This window comes from Triticum aestivum, chromosome 2A (genome assembly GCF_018294505.1).
Source record: "Triticum aestivum cultivar Chinese Spring chromosome 2A, IWGSC CS RefSeq v2.1, whole genome shotgun sequence".
Lineage (NCBI taxonomy): Eukaryota > Viridiplantae > Streptophyta > Magnoliopsida > Poales > Poaceae > Triticum > Triticum aestivum.
The window spans coordinates 753,810,088-753,826,320 of NC_057797.1; the positions used below are offsets into that span (position 1 = coordinate 753,810,088).

Genomic DNA, 16,233 nt, shown 5'->3' on the forward strand with positions numbered 1-16,233 from the left:
CAAAGAGGTGCAGGAGGACTATAAAAATTCACCATTGCCAATGGTTTACTTGTTAAACACGTCTCTCTCATTAATCGTAAATGATCCATTGTCATCACAAGGTCACCATGTTTGGCCATCGTTTCTGCGCGTGCCTACATATGTTGTCGGACATTTATTTTCTATAACATGATATTAGAAATTAGGACTTTTGATGGGTTGATGCATAAAAATTCTTGACGACAGGCGTGGCCACTACCAATAAAAGAGGTGCTAGAAGACTACAACAAAATCAACATTGTCAGTGGTTTCCTTGTTAAACATGGCTCTCTTATTAACAATAAACGATCCATCGCCATCACAAGGTCACCATGTTTGGCCACCGTTTTTGTGTATGCCTGCAAAATCAGATGCTATAGTACTTTTTTTCTACCAGATGATATTAGACATTAGGACTTTTGATGGGTTGATGTTGAAATTCTTGACAGAATCTGTGTCTACTACCAATAAAACTGGTGCTGGAGGACAACAACAAAATCAACATTGCTAGTGGTTTCATTGTTAAACACGGCATTGTTATTGACAATAAATGATCCATTGCCATCACATGTTCACCATTTTTGGCTATTGTTTTAGCGTGCGCTTGCAAAATCAGATGTTGTAGGACAATTTTTTCTACTTGATGACATTGAATATTAGGACTTTTGATGGGTTGATTTAGAAATTCTTGAAGGCAGCCGTGGCCACTACCAATGAAACAAGTGCAGGAGGACTACAACAAAATCAACATTGCCAGTTGTTTCCTCTAATGGCATCAACATCCTGCTATATGGACGAGTTGGCCTGTCTAGGTAAGGCAGCATATCGCAGGGGCCCACCGCTATTGTTTTTCTGATGTTCCAAATAAATTTCAAGTGTGGCCAAACTTCATAATGAAGTTAAGTTTCAAAATAGATCAAGCCCATCAATAGGTCCCTAAACACAAGTTACACACACTTGATTTTTTAAATCATTTTTAATTGGTTCGATATGTTTCAATGTTTTTTACTTACTTTCCCCCAACTACTATAAATCCTTTAAAATTAAACCATGCGTTTACTTATGCATGCCTCAACTTTTACATGATTTTAATTTGGATTTGATTTGGTATTTATTAAAGCTAATATGTTCCTTGTATTTTCGAAATTTGGATATCATCTTAATATACGTCTGTTGGCGTGATGCGCTTCCGCATCCCTGGTAATGGGTACCCATTACCCACGTACCATGTGGGTAAAAACCATATTAGGGTAAGGGTATGGTACAAAAAGTTACCCATGGGTATGTCAATAGGAAAATCTGAAACCCATCGGGTAGAGAGGGTATGGGTATTGGATTGTAGAACCCATACAACATACCCATGTACCCATATAAAATCTATATGAACTCAAAATTATCTCTACAATCTACACTCTATCGTGAATTTGTGAACTCAAAATGTATGATTGTGTTGCTGTTTATGACTATGTGATGTTGTTTTCATTTGTTGTTGTTTATAAGAAAGTGATGTTGTTTATGATGTCTTGTTGAGTATAAGTATTTGTTGTCATTACAATATATTGTTGTAAATAATGATTACATGTTGTTGCTTATTGATAATCCACAAGTATAGGGGATCGTGACAGTCTTCGAGGGTAGTATTTGACCCAAACTTATTAATTCGACACAAGAGAGCCAAACAATATTTATGTGTCTTAGCAGTTGAGTTGTCAATTCAACCACACCTGGGAAATTATATTTCTGCAGCAAAATATTTAGTAGGACAGTAGCAATAGTAATAGAAATATTAACACTAGCAGTTTTATAGTAATTGTAACACCAACAGTAACGAAAGTAACTTAGCAAAGACCAATATGATAAAAGCATAGGCATTAGATCAGCGATGGATAGTTGCATTGGATGATATTTATCATGTAACAGATACAACCTACAGCGACAAACAATAGCTCCAATTCATCAATATAATGTACGCATGTATTTCGTATATAGTTATACGTGATTATAATAAGAACTTGCATGACATCTTTGTCCTACCTTCCCGTGGCAGCGGGGTCTATACGTAAATCTAATGGATATTAATGCCTCCTTTTAATAGAGAACCGGAACAAAGCATTAGCACTTAGTGAATAGATGAACTTCTCAAACTATGCTAATCATTGGAAATAATTCCAATTATTGTCACCTTGGGGTATTCGGATCATAAACATAATAGGTGCATACAACTTGCAAGATAGGATCCGAAACACACATATATTTGTGAAAACATAATAGGTTCAGATCTGAAATCATGGCACTCGAGCCCTAGTGACAAGTATTTAGCATAGCAAAGTCATAGCAATATAAATCTCTAAACATAGTAGATACTAGGCATCAAGCCCTAACAATTAACTCGACTACATTATGATACATCTCCATCGTGTCTATAATTTTTTTATTGTTTCATGCCAATATTCTACAACTTTCATACACTTTGGCCAACATTTTATATTATTTTTGGGACTAACATATTGATCTAGTGCCCAGTGCCAATTCCTGTTTTTTGCATTGTTTTTTGTTTCGCAGAGAATCGATATCAAACAAAGTCCAAATGCGATAAAAATTTACGGATATTTTTTTGGAATATATGTGATTTTGAGAGTTAGAATCAGCGCAAACGGGGGCCCATGGCCTCCACTGGGCACCTGGGTACGCCCATACCCCCTGGCCGTGCCATGGAGCCCAGTGGGCACCTGGTAGGTCGGTTGGTGTCCTTCTTCAGCCACAAGAAAGCTTTTATCCGGAAAAATCGTGTCAAAATTTCAGCCTGATCGGAGTTACGGATATCCGGATATTTAAGAAATGGTTTCCGGCCAGAAAACAGAACGCGAAACAGAAGAGAAACATAGAGAGAGGTCCAATCTCGGTGGGGCTCTCACCCTCTGCCGCTATGGAGGCCATGGACCCTACTCCCATCTAGGGAGGAGTCCAAGGAAGAAGAAGAAGGAGGGGGGCTCTCCCCCCTCTCTCCCGGTGGTGCCGGAACGCCGCCGGGGCAATCATCGTGCGACGATCTACACCAACAACTTCACCACCGTCATCACCAAATCTCTCCCCCTCTATGGAGTGGTATAACACCTCTTCTCCCCACTGTAATCTCTACTTAAACATGGTGCTCAATGCTATATATTATTATCCAATGATGTGTGGCTATCCTATGATGTTTGAGTAGATTCGTTTTGTCCTATTGGTTGATTGATGATCGTGATTGATTTGAGTTGTATGTTTTATTTTGGTGCTTTCCTATGGTGCCCTCCACGTCGCGCAAGCGTGTGGGATTACCGCTATAGGGTGTTGCAATACTTTCATGATTCTCTTATAATGGGTGGCATCAGTGACAGAAACACATACCCGGGTAAGGGGGTTGTTGCGTATGGCAGTAAAGACGACTTGTTACTTAATGCTATGGTTCGGTTTTACCATAATGATCTTTAGTAGTTGCATATACTTGCTAGAGGTCCAATCATAAGTGCATGCCTCTCCCTCATATAGAAATGCAATAATGATTATCAGTCTAGTTATCAATTGCCTGGTAACAAATCCTTCTCTTGTGTCACAAAAATCCTTCTACTAAACAACTAACTTTTTTATCTTGCAAAATACTCGTGGTATTATTCGCGCTAAGTACTTTAATTTTGTTCTTGCAAACTTATCCCATTATACCTACAAAGTAGTTTTATTCTTGTTCTAGGTAAAGCGAACATTAAGCGTGCGTAGAGTTGTATCAGTGGTTGATATAACTTGAAGAGAATATAAATTCTATCTTTAGCTCCTCGTTGGGTTCGACACTCTTGTCGAAAAAGGCTGCAAATGATCCCCTGTACTTGTGGGTTATCAAGACCTTTTTCTGGTGCCGTTGTCGGGGAGCAATGCATGGGGTGAATATTCTCATGTGTGCTTGTTTGCTTTATCACTAAGTAGATTTTATTTTCTACCTCCAAGTAAAATTTATTTTTGGTTCTAAGTTGCTTTATATCTTTAGTTATGGATATGGAACATGAAATACCAAAAAAAATTAGTTGTACTTGCTACTCATGGAGATGGAGAACCTCCTAAAACCCTCGATGCTCGTTATGTGGAAAATATTAAACACTACTTTGATATTCTTGAGAAAACCCCATTCAACCTTATAATGGGAGACACGTTGGATCAACGTGAATACTTTAGGGATTATCGCTTGACTCAAAAAAGAAAACTCTTATGGGATCAAATTGATTGTTTGCCTTGGTATGCTTGGAATTTATGCTTGAGATATGCTATTACTTGTTACTCTAAGATGAAGGCTCCACAACTTCCCTTTTCATGTGAATTTAATGATAATTAAATCTTGGCTTGTTATGCTAAAGGTATATATAATTATTACTATGTGGAATGAATAAAAGAATTTGTCGCTTTTAAGGGTGCATGTGAAATTGAATCTTTATTTGGAGAGCATGAAAATTATGATGATGTTGTTTACAGACCTGAAAATTTATCTATACTTAAATATTTTTATGAGAATTATAAATATAATGCCGATATTGATGCATTTATTGAGAAAGTCTCCGCTGTCTAAGAAGAGACTAATATTTTGCAGGAATCAATGGAAGAAGAAATTGATGACACTGTGAGCTCCTTAGATGAAAAAGACGAGGAGGAGAGCGAAGAACAAAGGAAGAAAGAGTGAATTAGCTACCTGTGCCCACCTTCCAATGAGAGTAACTCTTCAACTCATACATTGTGTAATTTTCCTTCATGCTTACCGAACGATGAATGCTATGATCCCGTTGATTCGTCTGAAATATCCCTTTTTGATGATCTTGATGCTTGCTATGATTGTGGCCATGATGCCAATATGAATGATGCTTATGGAGATGAACTTGCTCTAGTTCCTTATGTTAAAAATGAAATTGTTGTTATTGCACCCACACATGATAGTCCTATTATCTTTGTGAATTCTCCCAACTATACTATATCGGAGAAGTTTGCTCTTATTAAGGATTATATTGATGGGTTGTGTTTTACTATTACACATGATGATTTTGATGAATATAATATGCACGTGCTTGCTTACTCTACTTGCAATTATTATGAGAGGGGAACTATATCTGCGCCTCTCTATATTTTCAATACGATAAAATTGCAAGAAACTTTGAATACTATGCATTGGCCTTTACTTTCTGTGCATAAATTGGTCTTTTATGACACGGCAATGCATAAGAGCAGAGTTGGATACTTGTTACATGACATATGTTGCTTTGTGCTCACTACTAAATTAAAAATCATTGTTTTAGTTAAAATTGACTTTGATATACCTTGGGATCCGAGTGGATCAACTACTTGAGCACTTTATGCCTAGCTTAATGGCTTTAAAAAAAGTGCTGCCAGGAAGACAAGCCGGAAGTTTTAGAGAGTCATTAATTTCTACGAGTGCTTTTGAAAAGTTAAAAAACAAAAAATTATAGAGGGGAACCTAATTTGTTTTATAAAAGAGAAGCGATTGGAAAGTTATGCATTGGAGAAGTGAGGGTCGACCTTGAATAGTTGCGTTCATGCTCATGGAAATAATGTAGAGTTTTTTCATGGAAGTTTTTCGCAAAAATAATTATCTCCTTGTACAAATTCATTGTATTATAAAAATAATGTGCTAAGATTTACCTTTAGGTTGATTAGATTGCTTGTTTGGTGTGTGCGGTGCGAAAACATAAAGTTTGGTTGTAGTGCATGATTTTTCATTTTTTTACTAGAATGTCAAAAAATTATAATTTTTTTACACAATACTACTATGCAAATTGTTTATTTTATCCTATTTTCTAGATTTCTTTTGAGTTAGAAAAGTATATATGCCATCTGCATCTTTACAGACCGTCTTGTTTTCGCAGATTGTTGTCATAGTTTATTATTTGCGTATGTTTGAAATCTTGTTGAGCCCCATTGACTTGGGAGACATAGAATTGTGATAGAATACAATGGGTAATGTTTGATTATAATTATACAAATATCTTACAGCAGGACATGATGGGATTTGATGTTATATGTTCTAACCCCTCTAATAAAAAGTTTGGTTAAGTTTTGTGTGGATGAAGTGTTTGAAGATCGAGGAGGTATCAATATGATAAGAATAACTAAAGTGAAGACCTCAAGCTTGGGGATGTCCAAGGCATCCCAAGTAATATTCAAGGAGACTCAAGGGGCTAACCTTGCGGATGGAAGGCATCCCATCTTTCTACAACAATTATCAATATGTCTCGGTTTTTGTTTTGTTCACATGATATGCGTAAATTCTTGAAGCGTCGTGTGCTTTTTATTTTTATTTTAATAATGCACCATGCTGGTATGAGATAGTCCTTGGTTGATTTATAGAATGCTCTTTGCACTTCACTTATATCTTTTGAGTGTGGCTTTATAGAATGCTTCATGTGCTTCACTTATATCAATTGAAGTTTGGATGCCTGTTTCTCTACATAGAAAACCGTTATTTGTAGAATGCTCTTTTGCTTCACTTATATTTGTTAGAGCGCGGCCAAGTCTTTTGTAGAAAGAATTAAACTCTCATGCTTCATTTATATCTATTTAGAGAGTCAACAGAAATTGATCATTCAGATGGTTAGTCATAAAATTCTGCATAAAACTTGTAGATCACTCAGTATGATATGTTTGATTCCTGGCAATAGTTTTGCGATATAGAGATGGTAATATGTGGGAGGTAATATTGAATGATTGTGGTTTACTAAGAATATTGGTGTTAAGGTTTGTGATTTTTGAAGCATGCACGTATAATTTTCCGTTATGCAATGAAATTGCAGCACAATTTAACCTTGATTGTCTTGCTTTGCGTGAAGGTCGGGTGCGCGCGATGGTTAACTCCTACCAACCTGCCATCAAGGAGCATGTGTAGTAATACATTGCTTCGAGGGCTGATAAACTTTTGCAATAAGTATGTGAGTTCTTTATGACTAATATGAGTCCATGGATTATACACACTCTTGGCATTCCACCATTGCTAGCCTCTCTAGTACCGCGTAACTTTTGCCGGTGCATAAGCCCTCCTTGCAACCTCCTCAAAACAGCCACCATACCTATCTATTAGGCCTTGTACAATGCTAGGTGCTTAGGGAAGTGCTAGAAAAATAAACCAGATTTTGTTTAAGCACTGGTCCCTATTTCTATAGGAGAGACGTTTAATTAAGAGTCCGCCCTATATAAATAAGCACCAGTGCTTAAGAAAAGCCTGGTTTATTTCTTCAAGGACCTCTCCTATGCACCTTGCATTGTTTAAGGCCTTATGGCATTTTTATAGCCATTCCGATATATATTGTCATGCAAATTCCATCATCATCATATACATGAATTGATCATTCATTGTTATATTGTTTTGCATGATCATAAGATAATTAGCATGATATTTTCATGGCTTGTCTCTTTTATGATATCTTTGCTACGCTAGATCATTGCACATCCTGGTACACTGCCAGATGCATTCATATAGAGTCATCATGTATTAGTTTTATTGAGTTGTAAGTAAATAAAAGTGTGATGATCATTATTATTAGAGCATTGCCCTAGTGAGGAAAAGAATGGTGGAGACTAATGAGTACTCAAATTAAGGTGGGGATGAAGTCCATGAGTCTGTTCTATAAAAGAGAGGCCAAAAGGAGCCCAACGGAAAAAGGGAAAAAGGAAAAGAAGGAAAAAAAGAGAAAAGAGAGAAGGGTCAATGTTACTATCATTTTCCACACGTGTGCTTCAAAGTAGCACAATGTTTTTCATATAAAGAGTCTCCTATATTGTCACTTTCATATAATTAGTGGGAATTTTTCATTATAGACTTGGCTTGTATATTTCGATGATGGGCTTTCTCAAATGCTCGAGGTCTTCATGACCATACAAGTTGGATGCACACCCACTTAGTTTTTCAGTTTGAATTTGCATACACTTATAGCTCTTGATGCATCCGTTGCATGGCAATCCCTACTCCTCGTATTGATATCGATTGACGGGAATCTTCATAGCCCATTGATCCACCTAGTCCATGTGATACTTTCTCCTTTTTGTCTTCTCCACATAAACCTCTAACACCACATTTTATACCACCCATAGTGTTATATTGATGGCTCGCGCTCATGTATTACGTAAGAGTTGAAAGAGCTAAAGCGCGTTAAAAAGTACAAACCAATTGCTTGGCTGACACCGGGGTAGTACATGATTTATACTTTGTATTAAGAAGATGGAGCATGACAAGGCTATATGATTTTGTAGGGATAGTGTCCTTTAGCATTGCTATTTTGAAAGACATGATTGTTTGTTGGTATTCCTGAGTATTGATGTTTTTATGTAAAATATGATAGACTATTGTCTTGAATCACTCGTGTCTTAATATTCATGCCATATTGAGATTATGCTAGGTAGCATTCCACAACAAAAATCATGATCACACTAAGACAAAAGCTCGCTAAAATTTGCCATCTTACTTTCTGATCTTCGAGCTGAAGAAAAATGCTTATGTTGCCACATACATTCGTTGAAGTCACTGATCATGAGCCAAGGTATGCCAACATTCGGTTTAATCCTCCTTAGCAAACTCCACATAAAGTGTCTATCTTGACTTCTAGGCTCCCCATACACAAAAGTTCCCCGCCACTTCGGACGATGGGGATCATCACGGATAGTGACATCGATGTATCTCACACCATATGAGAGCATTTTTATTTCAATGCCTTATCCCAAAACAATGCTATACCGCTCCTTTGCCTTTACTATCATGCACAATACAATGTTTAAGTCCAAGCCAGCATCTAAGGTTCTTAACTCTTTCCTCGCACTGTCGTGTTACCGATAAAAACACTATCAGCGAATGGTATTCACGCACAAGGCATACAAGCAAGTTCTAGCTAGGACCGTCTAGGGCTGCCCAATACCTCTCCAAGAGTTCTCCACCATAGGTTGGAAGGCTGTTCTACTCTCGCCATTAACGCAATGCTCTCTGGACGGTGGAACGCTGATGGATTCAAATACAGTATGCGTGGATATATACCGGCGAAGGGATCGTCCTTTCAATCCTTCGAACAAGGAGAAATCCTCGCGGCTGGGAGCGATACGTGTAGATGCGGGGATTAAAACTGGAGTGCACTGTGCATTGTGATACAAATTGTACTAGCAAAAGCACCGTGGAAAAACACTGTCATTGTACTGTTTTGTTCCCGTGAACCGCAGATGTTAAATCTAATGGCTGAGAATCGCCAAAGTCTTATCTGATTTTGCTCTTGCAAGTCAAAGAATCTGTGTCGTGCTCCTCCATGTGCTCAGGTTCCAACGTCGACTCGCCTTCCCAGCTGGCACGATACCCAAGCGCTATAAGTGAAGCCGCTCCCATGGCACCCGCGGCAGTATCTCGCCACCAACCCCCGCACTTCCCTTTCGCCATCGTCGACTCCATGCATGGCGCTCGCAGCAGCAACCCTTGCCTCCTCTCCGTGCGTATCTATCTCCGTTTCCGCCGCTGGGATGAACAGCAGCGGCCTGTCAGTGTCGTTGGGGGCGCGCCGTGTGCCGGGGATTTCTGTGCAAATTCATTCCCAGCGGAGGAGGATGGTCGCAGCGGCGGCAGCGGCGAGAGGGGACGAAGGGGCCGGTAAGACCTTCGTGGAGGAGATGAGGGCTGCGGCGATGCGGATGCACACCAAGGACCAGGCCAGCGAAGGGGAGAAGGAGCTTGAGGGACCGTCACTGAACGAGCTGGAGCCTAACCTTGAGGCCTACCTGCGCTTCCTCGTCGACAGCAAGCTCATCTTCCAGACGCTCGAGAACATCGTCGACCGCGCCGCCGTCCCATGGTGTGAGTCACAGCAAACCCGTCCTTCCGTCTGGTTTTGTGTAATTAGCTCTGCCAGTCAATTTTTTTGCCTCCTCTAGTGTGTGGCGGGTAGAGATTTCGTGCTACAGTTTATTTTGGTCACAATAATCCATTCATACTTCTTTCTGCTAAACTAAAATCGAATGTACAGACCAAGAGCCAGGATTCAGAGACAGGCAATTATTTTTGCCATTTCTGATAATGTTTGCGAAAAATATGATATCCTAATACTAATCATGGGCTACTAATCCAAATTAAGGTGTTCAAAGATTTTAAGCCATGATTATTGCGGATGCTTTCGAGATAATACACGCCTAATTTGTTGTAAAACCAGGTATTACACTGAATGTTCAACAGAATGTTGTGTGGTTTTTTTTGCTATTATAAACCTGTGATGAGATGTACTTCAGAATTAAGATTGGATCCGCACAAATTTAATAAAACGTAGGTAGGTTCTCACCTGTTGCGAAGAGGCATGTTCAATTCCTTGGTGATTCGACAATATTTTGTATCTAAAATGCTCCAGGGGAAACACTTCGCTTCAATTTTTCACACTTTCCAGTTTGAATAATCTCATCAACATTTTCTAGTGACAGTGTTCATATATCAAGTCATTATCAACTAAAATTATTTGGAACTGGTGCATTTTTATTCACATTTGCTTGTGATATGGATGTGGTGTATTTGTTTGCTTCACATGTAACGGTACGTATTGCTATAGTGGGTTTTCCTCTACCTGGCAAACATGTTGGAAGCTATATTTGCCATCTTACTCGTGCATGTGAAGTCTCTCCATCTAGAATGTTTTTTTTCTTTTTTCGAAAAAGAGGATTACCCCGGCCTCTGCATTTAGAATGATAATTGAAGACTTTTTTTCATTGATAGCTTTCAATGCCTTTTTGCAAATTGATCTTTGAAAATCAGTGCTCTAAATAGCGCTAGGCACTATGCTGGCGGCACGGTGGCGCATAGCCAGGGCTAGATGGCTGGCTTCTTTTACATCACTGTTTGCAGTGCAACCTCCGTCTCCCTATTTGTGTTGACATACTTAGCAGAAACCCTTATGTATCATGCACTACCGGATTTGGCACCTTAGCCGAGTATCAAAAAGACTCGATCTGTAAACCCAAAATAAAACTCGGCAAAAACTTTGCCGACTGTTACTCTCGGCAAATAGGACACGGTAAAAATATTGTCGACAAAGAACATTTCCCGAGTCTATAAAGCCCAGAACTCGGCAAAGTCTTTGCCTAGTGTCTTTCTGCATCTCTCTGCAAAAAAGCACCCTTGACGGCCGGTCGACGCTAATGGAGTGCCATCGTGACATCATATTTGCTGAGTGTTTAAGACGATACACTGCAAAGTTCCAAAAGATTGCCGAGTGTATTTTTGAAATACACAACAAAGTTTCAAAAACATTGCTGAGTGTATTACAGAAAACACACGACAAATATTCAAAAACTTTACAGTGTGTATTTTCAAAATACACGGCGGTTCTGGACTATTTGCCGAGTGTATTTTGTGAAAATTTTGCCGAGTATTTCGGAATACACTCGACAACGATTGCCGGCCTGACCATTTTGTCAGAGAGGCGCCCAGATGCTACTAGATTCTGCCATGTGGCACCTTGACTGAGTGTAACACTCGGTAAAGGCCCCAGTTTTATTTTTATTTTTTAGCTGTTTTGTTTCAAATCCCTGCAATTCAGCACAATAAATATATTCTACCATTCTGAAAAGAAGCAGAAACATATATAGAGCACACACATATCTAGCACAAATCCATCAAGTTCCAAAGCACAAGTAGTCCATCGAGTTCCAAAGTACCCAAACATGTACAAATTCATCAAACAAGTTGAAATCACTTGTCCATGAAACATGAAGATCACAAATCCATCAAACACAAGTACTACACAAAGACGAAGGCGTCCATGATGCGATACTACAAATATGAAAGCAAATGTATGAATTATACAATTATAGATTTTGACAAGTTATAGAATTTTACAAGTGTGCCCACCTGATTTCCACAAGTTCCAAATATGTACAAATTAAAAGACTAAACATGATTTTTTTGCAAGTTGAAATTCGTACAAGTTAAAAGACTAAACATAGGAGAACGGTCACATGATTTTTACCGTGTACTCACATGATTTTGACAACTTCTAAATTTTGACAAGTGTAGTCATATGGTTTGCACAATAGCAATATGAATAATTCATAAGTTCCAAAATTTCCCAAATTATTAAAGATTGCTATCTATGGATTAAAGACCCACAAGCATGAGTAGCACAACACTAGGAGAACTCGCCTGGAGTCACAGTGCCCTCCTAATATTCGAAGTGTGGTGCTGAGGCGGAGGCTGAGAACCGTAGTAGGCGTCACTGGGCTTTCTTGCAGATTTTTAGAAGAACCGGGGTTGAGCGGCACATTGTTGGATCCAACCGATGGGTGAACCTACAAGCATGGAAAAAGAATTAGCATGAGATGGTAAGCACGAGACAATAAGATGAATGATTGAAAAGCTGCAAGAAAATTTACCAAGCTGGAGCTAAAAGGAGCAAGATGAGGAAACGCCGTAGTTGGAACTGGAAAGTTTAACTCAATGCATGTACTTTGTTTATTCTGCTTAGAGCTGGAAAAAAAGCTCGATGCTCGCGAACTAAACGAGTAGCTCGTGACTCAACTCGAATCAATTCAAACTCGAAGAATAACGAGTCGAGTCAAGCTTTGGTTTAAGATCGTTTATAGAACGAGTTAAACGAGCCGATCTCACAAGTACTCATGTAACTCGTTAGGCTCAGTACAAAAGATCAGCGAAGCACCCTGCGTCCCAGGTGCACAACACAACGCCTAGACGTTCGAGGAAATTACAATTATTTGGTCATGTATATGTTACTAACTTGCTGATGATTGTGGTCATGTACAATTGGTTGTGGTCAATGGTCATGTACATGGTACTGACTTGATGGTACTGACAATTGTAAGTTAAGTTGGCACATGATTACAATTGTTTGTGAACATTGTACATGTTTAATATGTACATTTTAAATTCCCAAGTAATCATTTTGATCATATTCGTAAGCTTTTATGTTCATATCATTAACGAGCTTAACAAGCTAAACGAGCCAGCTCGCAAGTTGTACGAGTCGAGCCAATCTTGGATTCGAGCTTGTTTTAGTAACGAGTCGAGTCGAGTTAGCTCGTTAACGAAACGAGCTTTAGCGAGTCGAGCCGAGCTGGCTCGATTTCTGCTTATAGAACAATAAATGGCGTAATTACTGGAATCTCATAGTGGTTATGTGACAGATTACCTACCTTTTCCTGCCGTAAGAGCTGGAACATTTCTTTCATCATTGTTAGCTAGATGCTGCTGATTGACATTCTAGTTATCTATGCCTATCAGATGCGGAGTTTCAGAATACTGGGTTAGAGAGATCAGAGGCACTGAAGAAAGATCTGAAATGGTTCAGCGAACAGGGTCACACAATTCCAGAACCATCTGCTTCAGACACTAAATATGCTTCTTATCTGGAAGAGTTGTCTGAGAAGGACCAGCAAGCATTTTTCTGTCACTTCTATAATATGTACTTTGGTCAATCTGCTGGAGGTCGACTGACCGGCAAAAAGGTACCACTTTTCAGCACAAAACCTTATACCAAAACGTTCATGTGATGTAAAATAGTGTGTGTGTTTGAATGGCTTCCCATGTTGTTGTTAACAATGTGTTGTTGGCACTGGTTCTTCTCAATCTTCTTGTTTTGCTGATTCAAATTCCAAAAGAAGATAGTATGCATGCTATTACTTTATGCACTCCGTTGAGGGTCACTTTATATACGGATCTGTTTCATATCTCGTTCTTCTGCTATGTAAATAGTTCTACATTCATTCTATAGCTGGCCATTTCGTTGTGGCATGAATCCTTATATTTACTTATCCAATGCAAATCAGGGCATCATGGCAGACTGTATTCTGTCAGTGTGGTGTGAGCGAGAGTTACCTGTTCCTCCATTGATGAATACTCCCTCCGTTCCAAAATATAAGAATGTTTTTGACACTATGCTAGTGTCAAAAATGTCAAAAATGTTCTTATATTTTGGAGTATTTAACCAAAAACTATCACATTTCACGGAAACGTGACAGAAACTACCACTTTATGATTTTGTGCGGAAAACTACCACTTTTGTCCTAATCCGTGACAAAAAACTATCAAGTCTCGAAACCGGTCGCTTTGCCCGCGCTAAACACCAAACTGACCAGCCGGTCCCACGTTTCAGGTGCCATGGTGGTCAACCGACGCCCGCCGCGCGTTAACGGCCGTTAACGGCGCGCCCGCGGTCGGAAACGGCGGCTGTCGGTTTGCGTTCAATGCACCAAACCGTGGGACCGGCCATTTGATGTTGATCCTCTGACGACGCCGTTTCCGGCCGCGGATGCGCCGTTAACGGCCGTTAACGCGCGGCGGGCGTCGGTTGGCCACCGTGGCACCTGAAACTTGGGACCGGCTGGTCAGTTTGATGCTTAGCGCGGGCGAAGCGGCCGGTTTCGAGACTTGGTAGTTTTTTGCTACGGATTAAAACAAAAGTGCCGCACAAAATCGTAAAGTGGTAGTTTTCTGTCACGTTTCCATGAAATGTGATAGTTTTTGGTTAAATACTCTATATTTTGGGACGGAGGGAGTATCATTTAACCTAGTAATCATGCCCTCTATTCATGTCAGATTGCTGACAAGATTCTGAACAAGAAAGAGCTGGAATTCTACAAGTGGGAAGGTACCCTGTCCGAGCTGCTGCAGAATGTCCGCACAAAACTTAACCAAGTTGCTTCTGTAAGTCCAAAAGCTTAGATTTCGTGCTCTTTTTTTTTTTTTTGCCCGTGTGTCTCACAGTGTCTTAACCCGATCACATCTATGGTCAGAGCTGGACCCGGGAAGAGAAGAACCGCTGCCTTGAGGAGACTGTGACGTCGTTCGCCTATTCAGTAGATCGTCTGCGCAAGATATTCACCTGAGCAGAAGATATTCACCTGCCCGTGTGTCTCTCAGTTTCTTGTATCATTTTCTTGTCAGCTGCTGGATCGGATCGTAGTACCACGACACTATGTGATTTTCACTTTTGGTATTGTCAATCTATATATTGAAAAATACAAGAAAGACTTGGGGGCTTACTGTCAAGCACATGAGCTGGTGTGCTAGGCCTCCCAAGTTCAAGCCTCACCACTCTCTTAATAAAATACCACTGTCGTTCGTCCACCTTTAGTCTAGTTTTATATATTGAAAAATACTGCAAATGTATTTACATTTTTTAATTATAAAATTGAATTTTGAGCATATTGTATCTCCTTCGTACAGGCCGATCAATGTTACTTTCATATATTGAATATAAATACAAACCCATAAAACAAAATGGCTTAGGCCAACATACTTCAAAGCTAGCTAGTCCTGGTGAATTGTGGCTTGCGAGGGATCGTTCGGCAAGCAAATGTGTAGCTGTCCCGTTGCCCCAGTTTTCAGGTATAGCCGGTTTGCCTTTTTTCCATCGCTACCCCACACATCCCCGTGAACCAGTCTCTCTCTTATTCCTCCAACATTTTCTTCCTGCCTGAGTCTCTGCCCGCTGCTCGCTCAGCTCTGGCCGCCACCGGCCATCTCCTCCACCACCGCATCACCTTGTCGCCGCCCCCATCCAGATCCGATTCTAGCAACATTCGGGGCTATCTTTTGCCAACGAACCAATCGAGCCGACGCCCCCGCAAACCCTAGGATTGAACGCCGGCGCTGCCTCCGATTCTCCCCAGAGGCCACAGCTCCTCCCGCCGCCATTAGCTACATGCGCGTTCTCCTCTCATCGCCTTCTCTCCAGCGTGCGTGTCCCTTGCGCCGCCTGCTGCGACTCTGGTCAGGGCGTGCTGAGGTGGTCGGCGGCTGAGAATTTTGTGGTGCGCGCGGTGCATACGACTCTTATCTTCCTGCTGCAGCTGGAGGCGACTGCCGCCATCGCTATGCGGGCCGTCTGTCTCGGTATTCTTCCTGTTTCGGCTACTACGGTTATCTCCATCCGGATTGGTGTGTTCCTTTTCCTTCTTTGTTTGAGATTGAGAGGGCCGGTGCTGTTGTGGTGGTGCTTACACGTCGTCATCATCCGATTGGGTGCTGTGATTTTTGGGTTGTGGCTCGTATGCTGGAGTGGGTTAAGTGTTGCCAAGACAAATGTCTGAATCCTCATAGAAATATTTCCATCCTAATTGTTAGAATGCAAAAACTGAATGATTCTGAGTTCGAATAAATTTTGTATGGGCCCATGCGTTGCAATGGGAGGAAAAAATATCATAATCTCCAATGACCATGAT

The 16,233-nt window shown here is 40.3% G+C and overlaps 1 protein-coding gene across 1 annotated transcript; it reads left to right on the top strand.

The window, feature by feature from the left end:
• Positions 1-9,457: 9,457 nt before the first annotated feature.
• On the top strand, positions 9,458-15,214 carry LOC123186459 (heme oxygenase 1, chloroplastic). Its single transcript, XM_044598221.1, has 4 exons — positions 9,458-9,868; positions 13,292-13,515; positions 14,606-14,713; positions 14,803-15,214. Exons 1-4 carry the CDS (start codon positions 9,472-9,474, stop codon positions 14,893-14,895), a joined length of 822 nt encoding a protein of 273 aa, XP_044454156.1. The 5' UTR covers positions 9,458-9,471; the 3' UTR covers positions 14,896-15,214.
• Positions 15,215-16,233: the final 1,019 nt, after the last annotated feature.

Bases quoted from the DNA above. Each gene is read 5' to 3' on its own strand.
- LOC123186459 (XM_044598221.1), top strand. From the start codon at position 9,472: ATGGCGCTCGCAGCAGCAACCCTTGCCTCCTCTCCGTGCGTATCTATC. The intron at 9,869-13,291 runs GTGAGTCACAGC...TATGCCTATCAG, and splicing joins CCGCGCCGCCGTCCCATGGT to ATGCGGAGTTTCAGAATACT. The intron at 13,516-14,605 runs GTACCACTTTTC...TATTCATGTCAG, and splicing joins GTCGACTGACCGGCAAAAAG to ATTGCTGACAAGATTCTGAA.